The 14,622-nt window shown below is 37.2% G+C and overlaps 1 protein-coding gene across 4 annotated transcripts in view; it reads left to right on the top strand.

Annotated features, from left to right (window-relative positions):
* The window catches only part of DLG5 (discs large MAGUK scaffold protein 5), a 110,709-nt gene that overhangs the window by 31,492 nt on the left and 64,595 nt on the right, over positions 1-14,622 (top strand). For all 4 annotated transcript variants that reach the window (XM_031052105.2, XM_031052106.2, XM_031052104.2 and 1 more), the window contains exon 2: positions 9,771-9,839. In XM_031052105.2, coding sequence (XP_030907965.2) covers positions 9,771-9,839 — 69 coding nt within the window. The remainder of the gene's footprint in view (positions 1-9,770; positions 9,840-14,622) is intronic.

Below are 14,622 nucleotides of genomic sequence, written 5' to 3'. Positions count from 1 at the left end.
AGTACATGTGATCTGGTTTGTAAGTTTTAGAAAAAGTGGCAGTTCAGGCTAGAAATAACAGGCTGATAATGTTATTATTTATAGCATTTAATATAAAGAACAGCACGTAAGGAGATACTATGTAACCTTAATTTTCCCAATCAGTTGCTGGTTTAGTTCTTGACTCCTAACAGGGGCTGCTTTTTGAGAAGAATATTATAGCTACTTTGTTCTATTTCTTGTTACAAAAAGAAGTTTGGTTCCTGTCAATATTCTAGGGCAGTAGAAATTTGAAAGACACTCAGAGAAGACAGCTTCACAAGATTAAATTGTATGTGGGCAAGTTTAGATAAGGCAGATAGTATGCGGAGAGGGAGAAAAAAGCCTTTGGACTTTGATACGTTACTTGTCTGCTTGGAGTCACAAAGGACTGGCCTAAACATGTCTGGTTTGGTTTGGTTTGTTTTTTTCCTGAACTGTAAACAGCACAACCCCTTGGTGTGGTTGTGTTTGTGTTGAGATGCTTTCTTCCTTGTGTGCCTCTGCTGCTGTGCAAGGGTAAGCTAACAGTGTGTTAAGCCACTTTGTCCTTGCTTAAAAGTCTCTGCAGAGTAGGGAAGTTATGTGGCTTTAACTGTACCATTATCATTGAAGCCAAACAGTTCTTATATTTAGACTGTGTTTATGGATGGATATAGGTACATGTATGTTCTTGATGACTTGTTCTAAAAACAAGTTTGAAACATAATGCTTGTTTGTTATGGGTGAAGTTATTGCTAAGAAAAAGCTCAGGTTAGGCATATGCCCTTGTCCCCCCTGGTTCCAGGAGTGCCCCCAGCTGCTCCTGCAGAGGAAATACCTGATTGCAAGATACAGGGAGTTAATGAAAGGACTGGGTGCATTAAAAGGCTAATCTTGAGGAGCTGCTGCTTGCTTTCCTCGTTACCTGGTAGATTTCTAGCCTTTTGAATGTCTGTGGTTTTAAATACCTGTAGTTGCTTTTTACTTTGTTCTTCCATGTAGGTTTTTTTATGGTGTGGCCTCTTTACAAACATAATTAGGTGGTTACTTTGATATCATTCCAAAATTTAAATTAAATTTTAAATATAGCACTTAGTTGTAAAGTAAATGCTAGTTTTCCAATTTTATTTTGCCTTTTATATTACCTGACTCTACAATTACTGGGTGAAATAATATGCTACAGAGGTCTATGTCTATCTGTACAAACTAAATGATGTTCAAATTTCTCAATTGTCACCGTTGCAGATTTAGTAAGGCAGCTGCTGCTGATAGAGAATGCATTTGTTGGGATCTAGTATTTACCACTTTCATCCTACAACAGTTACGTTCTTTTGATTGCATAGCTTGTGGGTTTTTTTATGAACATAATTTCCTTTCGCTTGAATCTTCTAGGCTTAGTTACAAATGGGCAGACATTGTCATCCTCCAGAAATCTCAGTCAGATTACTTGCAAAGCTTCTGGAATATAGCTTGATGTAAAGAATTGTCCCCAGATACAGAAATCATGTTACAAAGTAAGCTTTCCCTGGAAGAAGGACTGTGTAACAGAATGGACAACCAGCAAGTCTTTCTCCAGACTTTAAGAACTGGCTAGCATTCTAGGAAAGATAGATGTAAATATATTATTATCTGAGGTTAAAAGAGGCTAGTAAGGAGATTTAAAGGTATTCTGGAATACTATTTCTGAAATATTTTGTACCCCAGCATTAAAGGAGGTTTGGGTAGACTTTTCTGGACAAAGTATCATATTTCCCAATTCAGCTTTTACCTCCAGTAGTAGTGAGCAATACCACCCTTCAGTCATGGCCTAGGAGGAGTCCAGATTGTGTCTCAGCTTCGTCAGTGGCAGTGCATCAAGCTGCCTGGCTAGCTCTTCACATACCATACATTTACAGCCTAGAAGAGCTCTAGTAGTTGGTATCAGGTTCAGTGTGTTTCAAGTGTGAGTTCCTGTGGACAGAGACCATTCATAGCAAGAGAAATGTACTTGGACAGTTCCTTAACAAATGTGCCAAGATGTTTTAACTTGTTATCCCCACTGTAATGGGCAATAAAACTCAGAAAATGGACCAGAAAGACTGAATAGTGGCCTTGAAAACAACATTTTTAAAATGTCTGACAGATCAAAACCAATCTCTTCAGATATAGGACAGATGAGAACCCTTTTAGAACTCAAAAGGCCTCAATTACCACAGTCTGTTTGGACAGTGCTGATGAATAGGCAGCTGGGACCAAGCTATGTGCAAGAGCAGGCAGAATTGGGATGGACTTTGAGCACTGATACAGAGAACAAGCAGTGAAGTTTACAGCTGCTCCCTGGGTGGGGTAGATGGGTGGTGTGCCAGCGCCTCTCAGTGCCATGTATGTACAGGAAGAACAATCTGTAGCTGCTCTCCCTTGCAGATGGCATCTCATTGATTACTGTAGGGACAAAGATTATATGGGTCTGTGAAGGCCTGCTGCTTGCTGGTGACTACCCAGTTGGACAAGCCTTGGGACTCTCAGCCATACCTGGAATATCCAGTGAATGGTCAGAACGCTATTTTCCTGAACACAATGCACATTGAGTACTGAAGGAGCATATGCCTGCCAACTGGATTTAGGCCCTAGATTTCTCTTCATAGAGGGAAAGGGGTTGGTGAACATCATCTAAGGCATTTTAGTCACCTGGGAGGTTTAATGAAAATTTACATCTCTCTACCTTAATAAACAAAAGTAATTATATCATTTTATGTGTGATTTAGTGAGTAATGTAGATTCAGAAGATAGCTTTGAGAGAAAGAGTTTGAGATTGCAGGAAGCTTGTTAAAGTGCTATTATGTTTTGGGTTTTTTTTTCTCCTTTGGCTTATAGATAATGCAGCAAACAAAGGTAATGTTCCTGATGGCCAGAAGCGAGAAAAAAATTAATGGATACATTGGGCATTTTACCAGTGAAAGAGAATAACTTTTCTCAGAATAGGTTAACTGGCATTATTAAAGGAGCTATATTGAAATTAATTCATAAAAATTATTTCTGCATGTGTTTGACAAGGTAGTCAGCTGTAATATCACATCGTGTAGAACAGAAGATGACACTGCTGTATTGATAATAACACCTTTATAATCCGTATGATCTGAAATATCTGACAGTCTGTTTCACCTACCTGCATTGCAGTTTTGCTAAGGCTTGGCTTGGAATGCAGCTTTTTCCTATCTGCACTGAATGCTGAGGTTAAAGAATCTGAAGCCACTTATTCTTTTCTCTGCCTTTTGAGTGTCAGCCTACAAAAGTATGCCTTTCTCTTGTAAGAAAGTCAGCAGTGAAGGCAGTCTGTGCAGCTCTACAAACTGAAAGTTGCTCCATTGCCAGAATCTGAGTAATAGAAGTTTGCCTGCCGGTATTTCCACAGTAGCTAGGTATCTTGCTGTTAGCCTTAAAATAACTGTTGAAAAATGATCACCCATCTCACTGCACTACCTAATGGAAATTCAGGGCTGTAAGGGGAGGGCATGGTCATTTGCTTTTGCAGTTCTCCTCTGCTGAAATGGAGTGTTGTAGACAAATGACTTGTCAGGACAAAATGCACTCACTAAAGTAGAGTTAACAGCCATGCCAGTCAAAAAGCAAGAAGACAAAAATAAAGCAGTTGTTCCTAGTCCAGAACGTGAATTGCTGCAGGACTTTCTGAATAAGTAAATAGCAGCAGCAGTTATGATTGCGTCTTTGGTCCTTCTGCTCCAGCAGATATATTTAATCACTTCTGATATTGTTTCACAGAGTGCAACAGTTAAAGTAGTCATTTTATAAATGACAAAGACAAGTGAAGGAAGGTAGCAAAGAGCATTATTTCTTGCTGACCTGATAAACTTGGGTGTGGGTTCAGGTTTTTTTAAGGAGTTGTAAGGTTTTGTACCTTTTTGCTGCCTATTCTAGTTGGTAATAGCTGCTATCCTGCTAATAGAACTTCAGGATAATTTGGTTCTTAAAAATTACTTCTGTCCCACCTCTTTAAGGCATTAGAGCATTGTATCCATGGGCAAAATAGTTTGAACACTGTCAGCTGAAGCACTATCATCGTGTGTTTTGTGAATCAAATGCAAATTCAGATCTGTAAAGATTTTTAATCTTTTCTGTGCTGCTTTGTGAAAAGAGGATGATTTGACCCAATGCTCAAAATGCAGTAAGCAAGAACAAATAATAAACAAGAACACATAGTAAAGTATGTGGACAGCACCAAGTGCATCCTAATGGTAAAGTGCTTAGATGATGGAGAAAAACAAACTACCTCATTTTCTTATCTCTTGCCCTTTCCTCTTACCTTTCTCACTGCTGCTTTTCTGCCTTTTTTTTATTGAAGGCACCACTGTTGTCTTCCTTGCATAATTCACATTGCAGTAAGATGCACAACGGTAGTCCAGTGACTTAGATTTCTCTTACGGATAGGTTGTAAATTCTTTTCAATATAACTCACTGTATTGCTATCTGGCTAAAAAGAAATTATCTATAGCAATAAGTGTAGAAGTTGTTAGAGAGTGTACACCTAGGAATGCATATTTAGAAATACTAATCTGTGGGTTTATTCTACTCTGAAGTATTTTGAACAGATGTTGCTGAGAAAATAGGTTTTTTTACAGGTATTTGTCTAGCTTTCTTAACAGCTGAAGATCAAATACTGTTACTTCAGTGTATGAATGACAACTAGGAACTTAAGCATCTGACCTCAGGGCTTTTTTACTGATGTCTCTGGCCTCCAGCAGGTTACTTAACTTTTCTGAATCTAATCCTGCACGGAAATTGTTATATTTATTCAAAATCAGTCTGATTGTAATTCTGTCACCAGTACTGTTTTTTACTAAATGTTATGGAGAAAGGTGCCAAAGTCCTTGTTCATGTGTGAAGCACTCTGTCCATAATAAGAATATATTCCTACTTGCATAGAATTTAAAGATGGCTTAAGCACTAAAGTACCTATATTTTCCAAACCCACACTTTTAATATTAATATCTTAATATTTTATAAGCAGGTTGTTTTAAAACATTTTCTGCATTGTAAAAGGAAAATAAAACTTTTGACACTATCTCTGTGAGACTGTTATAGACTGAGGCGTTTTGGAAATAAAAATTCTAGATCTTTAGCTGCTTGATTATTTAAAAAGATGCTTAGTGTTAATTTGGTTTTCATGGTGTCCTAAAAGTAAAACAGGTTTATGCTGCAGGGCACGGTATTAACTTCAGGTGTGCAGAATAGTGATAATGCCGTGTTTAAAAGCAGTAGAGTAAGAGACAGCAAGCTTTTGCTGATATGACACTGCTTTACTGCTAAGTTTGTACCTTTGTTCTTGGGGTTACTCATATAATACATCCTTAAAGGTTAAGTGGCGGAAACATCTGAAATAAATATGACATGGATGGAAGCAAATACCCAATTAAAGGTTTTGTATGAAGTTGGAATTTAGCACAACTTGCTAGAAATAACTATGTCTTCTGGTTTCTGACAAACCTGGCTGCACAGGCTGCCAAGAAAAGAATAGCTTGAGATAGAGCATGGCAAATCCATGTGATCTTAAGGTCCTTGGGCAGTTTTATTTGTTGTAAAGGCAATGGGAACATTGTAACCTGGGTCATTTCCAGTTTTAATCAAACTTTTTCGCTCCCCCACAGCAAGTAGGAGTCATGTCAAAGTCAGTTTGCATGGAGATGTGGATAAACTAATGTTTGTCATGCTGCCCTCTCATCCGGTGTGCTGGACCTCTATCAGAAAAACCATTTGCTGACAAGAAGTTGAAACAGCTAGCAGCCATTGCTCTGGGAAAGGAGGTGGGAGGAAGAGCAGTGTTTAAGCAGCAATGGGAATTCACAACAGGAGAGCATGGAGAGTTATTTAATGTCATCCTTAAAAGCACAGGTATAGTGAAAAAATTTGTGCAGGCAATTGCTGCTTCTCGGCTCAGTCCTACATTGACCTACATGGTCGTAATTAGGAAATATGCTCAGTTTAGGAGTCAGCCATGCTGCAGATCTTAACACAGCCCTTGAAGATGGGTGATGTGCTGAGAGCCGTGCAGCTATGATCAGAGCACTTCACTAGTGAGATGAAACTAATGCTCCCTGAATTAAACTCTGGTACTTCACACACTGAAACAGGTTCATTTTCAGTGTGTGTGAAGTATCTACCTCTTTGGCACTGTGCTCAAGGTGTATATCTGACGGAGCAATTATTCTTGTTCCTACAAAGTAATTTAGTCAATATAACAAATACTGGAAATTGGAGTAGCTTTCTTTTGCTTGAATTATACATTTTATGTATTTTTAAAAAATATTTGAGGGTAAAATATACATTTTGGGGAAAACCAAAAATAAATTTGTGAATTGAAAGCATACGTGCAATGAATTTTGGAATGATAAGGTCCTGTGTCTTATTTTGCCACTAAATACACTCCTTTGGAGCCATGAGCGGAGCCTGCATACATAGGCATATTTCTATGGAAGAGGATGGGGTTATTATATGCAGCCATGGTGGTCCTGACATTCAGTTTATCTCCGCATAATGAAATTTGATTGTAATGTGTTTTTTTCTCAGAAGTCATTCAATAATTTAGCATTTAGTCCTAGAAGATATTTTACTTGATTCTTTGTGCTGCTTTCTTACAGAAGGCACCAAGTACAAGCTTGTTTTGGAGACTTTATGTTGAAATTAACTGGCTTGTCTCTTTTAGTCTCTCCTTGAAGTACAGCTGATACCCAGTGTTACGGAGGTTAGAAAGACAGATGAGAGAAATGTTCTGTTTTAATTTTGTGCTAATAATTTAATTCCATCAATCTGGATTTGGTATTGCTGATGAGGAAATTGCGTGGTTAGACAGTTGATGTCTTCTTAGATGATATGTAACTCCTATCTCAACCCCCCTCAATCCCTGTCATTGTCTGTCTTAAAGAGGAGAATAAATATCACTGTGTCTCCGTGGACACTGTGTGAAAGATGGAGCAAACTAGAATCCAGTTCTTCTGCTGTCCCTGGAGGTGGCTTCCATGGTTAAGTACCTACTACTTTTCCTTAATCTGTGAGGTTTTAAGTGGCCTTCCTGTCATCTGACTAATAAATACAGTAATAACTTAAGGAAATTTGAATTGCTCTAATTATTGAAAATAGAAGGAAATGGGATTCTTAAGATTCTGAAATATATACTGTAGCAGGTTCTAAATCCCTCTGCTCTGCCAAAGCTGCTTAATACAGGCAGGAACTGATCCAAAGTTTAAATCTGGATGAACAAAAAAATGCCCCAAAAGCAAGCCTGCAATGCAAAGATAGGATGCTTATGCTCTTCTTCCTCTGTGTAAAAATATGTATCTATAAAAAAATAATAACGGGTCACTTCTTTTTAAATTAAGTATAAGTAGTATCTGCTGTGTTTCTCAGAGTTTATAGAATCATAGATTCTGTAATTCCAGGTTGTAATTTTGAAGTTAATGTCAGCAATTTTTACAAGTCAATGAACTGAAATCAGATGTAGCAGGTTTTTAAACTGGGGGTCTTTGGCATGCAAGGTGAGTACTAGTACAAAAAAATGAAAGACAAATATTTGGAAAAGTATGTTGATGAAAGGCATGTGAACCCCTAGGTGTGAAACACTTTAAACATTAACCTGAAAAAGTCATGGCTTCCCCTTGGGTTTTATGTTCTGGTTTTTATTATTATCTTTTTTTGTACCATTTGACAAGATTGCACAGTAATCTTGTCAGCAAGTTTTAAAAAATTGAGATAAAGTAGAAGTTTTCTTAGCAAGGGGGGTAGGTGGTGGTTTTGCAACAGATTTAAATACTGTGGTTGTGTAGCTCATGAATGAACAGAGTGTTCTACTGCCTTTGGTTATAGAAACTAGCTTGCACCTTTTTTCTTCCCAATTATGTGAGGAGTCATCTTATAGAGGTGGGGAAATGCTGTCTTGGAGCATTTTTTAAGTATTGCTAGTTTGATTGAGCAGAATATGTCAAGTAGGATGCTGCTTTAGCATGGTGGCATGTGTTACAGACAATGGAATCTCATCCTCTTAGTTTGAAAACAAACCAAACCCAAACATACCCACAAACAGCCTTGGAAGCCAGACAAGTGCTACTAGATGATCTTATTATGTTTTATTTTTAAAAGTAAGGAATTATGAGTGAGTCAGATGATTCCTCCTCTCTTCACAGTTGTATGTTTTCTTGTGATAACATGCTGTCATACCGGATCTCATGTTTACAGATCTAAGCAAATGTTTAAGAACATTGCTGGGGAGACATGTGTCTCCCTCAATGAAGTTTGCTTCCCAGCAGATCTTTTCTTCCTGAATCCAGTGTGTCAGTGACATGCTTGTTGTATGTATTATTAAAAATCAGAACAAACCAAAAAACTTACATCAGGTACAATAATTACAATTATTTGTAACCAATATATTTTGAATAATTTTTCACAGGGAGTTTGCAGGTTGAACAGTATACTTCAAGATTCAGTTCTTTTTGGTACTTATTTTCTGCTGTGTCTGTCTGCTGATGAAACCAGAGGATTTGCTTGAAGGGAGTTTTCCTTATTTTCAAATAGTTGTTGAAGTTCAGTTTTGCCTGGACATCCTCCTTTTATCAAATGTGGGATCCTTATTCTTTGCCAGGATAAATAAACACACCCCATTAAAGTTGGGGCCATGGTGCTTTTACAAGGGGAAGATGGGGCCCTAAGTGTGTTTGCTTTTTTTAATTCACTTTGCTGTTACTGCTTGTGTTGTTAGTAAATTTACTTTGCCACATGCTGTCTTTCCTTCATCTAAGGCCATAGTAGTTGCAGATGTCATGTCTTTTCTGGTAAGCAGCAGAGGAGGTGAGCTCCTCTTTCTTATTTTCCAGCCTGTCCTTTAACTGATCTCAAAGGTAGATCAATTCATTTAATCTTATGCTGCTTTTCAGCTTCTTTTTTCTTAATTTCAAAGAGATTTAAGAAGCAAATATTAAGACATAAGAAGGAGAGCTATAGGAAAGGCAGCTTCTGATGCTATGGAAACTGTCTTTGAACTTCTCTGAAAACAGGTTTTGCATCCTTGCTAGTGCTGAAAACAGAACAGATTCCAAATCACTTTTGCACATAATCACTCCCTTTCTTTACTGTGGTGTTTTTCCTATTTGTGAGGGATGGTGGAGCAATTTAGTTTGCAATGTTTTGAAGTAGGACCTGTTTTTCTAGTTCTTCTGGTGAGTTAAATCTAGCATACTTCTAAAATAACTAAAATAAAAAGGTGCCTCTGTCTATTGATTTGCTATTGTTAGTATTCGCGGATAGCTTTGTAGGTCCTTTCTTTTAAGGTCTCATACTGAAAGTTGAAAATGGACGGAAACAATTTTTTTTCAGTAGTGCAGTGAAATTTCTAAGTCTGAAGGAAGTTTCAGGATAAGAATACTCATCAGTTACAGAATTAAATAGGAGCTGGTACATGTAATGAGTTAAGCAAAAAACCAGATTCTGACTATTGTTACAGGTATTACTCATAATCTTCTCAGTGTATCTGAAATAGCCATTGCATTATTTCAGTATTTTCCTGAACTCATTCTTAGCATTTCATCCAAAATTATTTCCTACTTAGCACACAGTGCAATGTTAATTTGCAAATTACATGTTTTCTATTAGATTTTTGTGCATTAGTGATGGGTGTTCTCTCTAATTTAGTGTGTTTGGCATCTGTAATATTAGGAAAATAAGTTGTTAGCTTGTTTCGGGGAGAGGAAAAGGAAAAAATAATAAAGTCTTTGTTTTTCTAATTTTAGGGTCTACTTACAGTGTGCTGTCCATAATGCCTTCTGATTCTGAAAGCAGCAGTTCTCTGAGTAGCATTGGTGAGTAAAGTATTAATCTTTGATTAATTAATAAGTGTGTCTTTTGGTAGCTGGGAGAACCAGATTTTAAGGTTGCCTTTAGAAAGGCTGAACAGATTCTGATCATAAAATAAAAGAAGTTGAACTATAAGGTGTAACCATGCATCGTCATTGGGAAAGAGCATACCCATTTTGTGTGGTGCTAGTTAACCGATTTCATGGCTGTATGTAGTTGTTGCCAATAAAATCTGTTACAGATGTGAAAATAGTAGTCAGAGTCAAAAACATCATAGAAATTAAAAATATTATTAGCTAAGGTCATAGCCTTTTAAACTTTAGGACGTTCCTGCAAGCTTCAACCCCTTTTGTTTTCACTGCATGCAGTGAATTGCTTTATCTATTCTGTTTTTAAAGTCACTGTGAAAGACAAAATACTGTAACAAAAACTGAAAGTAAAAGAAATATGGACAAAACACCTCTAAGAACAAGCTGTATTAGCTGCCAGCTTTTCTCTTCTTTACTTAAACATTTAATTTACTTAACCACTTAATTAACTTCTACTATGGAATCCATGTAAAAGTCATTTGCCTTGGATTGGGTATGTAGGCTTTTGTATATTTAAAGTTCCAATGTTGTGTCAGGCATCTGTAGTCTTCCCTAACAGCACCAGGCAAGTCAGTTATCTAAGGATGTGGGTAGACATCTGTTGCAGTCATCGAGTTGAACTTTTAACTCCAGCATGCAGGAACATGATTTTAGGGTTGACTGAACTATTTGCTGAAAATACGGGAAGCTGTGACATGTGAGCTTGATTTTTATCAAGATCACACTTGTATGCTATTACCTGAAGGAAGAGTATGATTTAATTTGGTATGAATAAATCGGAGCTGGTAAGAGGAAGAAAGAATGTCCTAAATTTTTAGGACAGTCAGACTCAAAAAGTAACCTTCCAAAGAAGGAAGTTGTTCTGAGATGAAATCCAGTAAGTTTGTGGAATAATTAGATGAAGTGATACCTGAGACAGCAGATGATCTAGGTGGTCCTTTCAAGTTCCATGTTCCTTATTTTAAAAAGGAAAGGTACACTTAACACCCCACATCCTCCCCTCCACCTTCCCAATGTTTGCAGCTTTTTGAATGCACTGTGTCTGACTTTTTATAATTTTCTAAGTAGGGGTAGGTAGATGAACAGCTGGTATTTGACATCACAAAGAGGAATTCTGCTTTAACAGTGACCACTTGCAAGCTACAGATACATGGCCTCTATTGTACTGATTTCCTGTAGCATAGTGCCTTATGCTAGTGTAGGATCCCTCTTTCTGAACACTTTTATTTAGAATTTGGTATGTTACTTCCGAGACATGCATTATTCCCCTCATTACATATGAGGCAAACTGAATTTTTTCTAAACAATGTTCTGTTCATGTTTTAAACTATCAACATGCATATTGAATTCTGATCTGTGTATTTTACCTGAAGGGCTGTCCTTGGAAGTGTTTTGTGTCTTTAGTGTATGCAGTTATCAGAGTTACTTATAACCTAAAAAATAAGTGATCAGCTATTAAACAAAACCTGTGATCTAGTATTCTCCATAGTTTTGTTTTATTTGATGATTAAAGTGAGTCATGTATTTAATATTTAATACATTAACAGCCAGAGGAATTGTTTGAAGTTGGCATGTTTGTTTTATAGTCTGGTTATAAATTTGTTATTAATGAGTATAAATTTTTTTTCCCTGACAATTTTCTCTCCCTCACATCTTGTTTTGCGAGAGATAATATTTTTAATGTGATCTAGTATCAACAGCAAAATTTCTTGGCTTAATAATGAACATATCCTAATAGACATGTTTGCAAGTCACTTGAAAGTTGCAGTCAGATTATTTTAATGCTGTCTGATTTTGTTGAATGACAAACCATCATAACTGAAACTGTCTGCATGCCAGCTCCCCAGAGGCTTCATATGACTTCTTTGAATGGAATCCCAACAAATACTGAGTTGCTATAGCGTTTCAGGAATTTCACATACATCTTCCCCCTGCTCCATTCCCATCTCATTGGAATGCATTTTCACAAGGGTAATTCTGTGCAGTGGAAATAGTAAATTTAGCCTGTGAAATGAATGTATCAGTGAAAAAAATAAGTCATGGTTTGGAGGCATTGTAAGCTTTGGAATATGTTGACTTTGACATTGATATTTATATGTACATATATATATAAAGGAATATTTTAATTTCCCTGCTCACACAGACCATCCTTATGGGCCAGATAAGGGATCTATTTTATTATTCCTGAGTTCTAAATACTGCTTTTCATTAATATTTAACACATTTTTATTTCTGGTCTACCTTGCTTTTGTTTGTCAAGTAGCTCAGATTCACATTATGCCCATTTGACCTTTCAGAAGAAATGAGAAAGGTACTGGTGCCACTAATTAAGCCCAGATAAAGAAGCAAAGAGTAAATCTTAGCATCTTCTAATTAGGAGAGATAATACAATCTTTCATTTGTATGAACTATGGAGTCTTTGGACTCCATAATTCATAAAAGTAACTAGAGATGGATATGTTCATGTACTTCATCTTCTTAACCTTAATCACCCTAGCTGTTGTTGGAGATGGCTTCTGCTACCTGCATTGTTAATTAAATGAGCTTTTTCTGAAACGCTTCCAAATAAGCCAGGATGTTGTGAAATTGGAATTACTGTATATGTTCTAAACTATCCTGGTTTCTGAGTTAATTTATGAAGCTGATGTATGTAACAATGTGCTTTTTGTCCAAACCCTGGCCTAGGAACTAAGCTTGAATAGTACAAAGGCAACTGTTTTTTAAAATGTAGTTCTAAGAAAATATGGGCTCAGTCTCAGGCAAATAAATAAAACATGGTGTTAGGATTTGGAAAGAAAGAGGGAAAGATGAGAGAACATAATTTTATCACTGTCTAAACCTATGGTGTGCTCCAGTATTTGTAGTTCTCATTCTCATTGGAAGAGAAGAGGGCAGCAAGCATGGAGAGCAGCGACATGGATGAACAGTTATGGAGCAGTTTCTGCACAGGGAACAACTGGATATGCTGGGATTATCTCAGTCTTCAGTAATGTCATAGTATTAATATAAGAAAAGAACAAGGAGTGATAAAACTTGCATAACATGGCTCGTAGGAGAATTTAGGGCTATATCCTAAGTATTGTGTTGTCATTGCTTAGATGGACTCACAGGGCATAAGGGATGCAACAAGAATGAACTTCCAGCCTCATCTGCATATGATAGAATAAGCAGTTGAGTGGAAGCCAGTTTTCCTACCTATGTAGCAGCCTTGGAGAAGAAACTCCATAGGTTTATCTGTCTTTACCATAGGTGTATCTGCCTTTTTTCTTCTGTTTGTATGTAAATAAAAATACAGTTATTGCTCTTTTTAGGTTCTTCTAGTGTATTTTCCTCACTATTCAAAATTGGTTTAGATGACAGTATTTTCTTTCTTCCCCAATGCTTTTTTCCTTTTCATTTCCCATGTATTAATAAAAGTCATGCTACGTATGTAAAATAGGTAGCTTTGATGGTACTGAGGGCAAACAATCAGTTATTTCCAAAAGAGATACAATATAAACTGCTGTAATCTCACCCTTGTGCTTCAGCTCCACCTTCTTCCCTCCAAAGGAAAACAAACACCCATTAAATTGTCATGCACTCTCTGTATTTCCTTTCTCTTTGCTCTTGAGTAATGACAAAGATTTTTGTGTGTAAATAGAAGCATCCTACATCTGCCCACTCCCAGTGCCCGGCAGACTTTGAATGGAGCTACAATCCCACGTCTGTGACATCAGAATAATTATTTATGGAGATTCAGTGCCTGGTGTGCCAGGCATGGAACAACAGTGTCACTTAGGATAGAAACCAGTAACACAACTGTATGTGACAGTCACTGGCTAGTCTCCCACTTGACTGGTCATGATAACAGGAAAAGAATGCAGAATAAAGACTCCCTTCAAAAAAAAAAGGGGGGGGGGGAAGCCAGTTTGTATAGTGCACTCACTCACTGATGTTTATAATTTTGAAGACAAATGTTCACCAAGCAGTGCACTGAACTTAAATGACATAGTCATGGGCACCTGGCCCTAGGTGGTCCTGCTTGAAAAGGAGGGTTGGACCGGATGTTCTTTCTGAATTCTAGCAGATAATTTGCTGGACTTGTAAGGAAAGATGGAATGCCTGTGTTTTGAAAGATTATCTGCAGGAAATGATGTATCAACCACGTATCACCTTACTTATGCAATACTGAAATCAAATGTCTTTGCTATGGAGAGTAGTCAGAGTTAGTTTCTATGCATTTCTTGATTGCTGACTTCCGATGTCCATCTCTTATGTTTATACTTTCTTTTTTCTTCCAAGTCTTCTTCCATCCTTTTCACCGTAGCTGTGTAAATTATTATTCTGGCCCATGTCACATAAAAAACGCATCTGTGAATTGACTTTAAAGGGTATGTTTCAAGACTTGTGATACCCAATACTACTTTTACAGCCTTCAGTGAGGCATTACTGACCTAAGCTGTATGGTGCAATGACAGGATTATAGTTTCTAGAATTGAGCTATTCTTTATCTACCCTAGTACCATAATGAAACTTCAGTTTTCCTTCAGTGCTTTAAAAATGTGATTCCTCCTCCCCTCTTGAATACACTTTCTTTTTCTTTTTTTCCCCTTTTTTTTAATTTGAGACATGGAGATGTTGTTTAATAGAAACCAGCAACTTGCATGCAGGAGTGAGTCTGTGGCTCTGAGGAATAGCCTCTGTTACGTTTTGTCATGAT

This window comes from Melopsittacus undulatus, chromosome 8, assembly GCF_012275295.1.
Source record: "Melopsittacus undulatus isolate bMelUnd1 chromosome 8, bMelUnd1.mat.Z, whole genome shotgun sequence".
In the NCBI taxonomy this organism is placed as follows: domain Eukaryota; kingdom Metazoa; phylum Chordata; class Aves; order Psittaciformes; family Psittaculidae; genus Melopsittacus; species Melopsittacus undulatus.
This window is presented reverse-complemented; position numbering and strand designations above follow the sequence as displayed.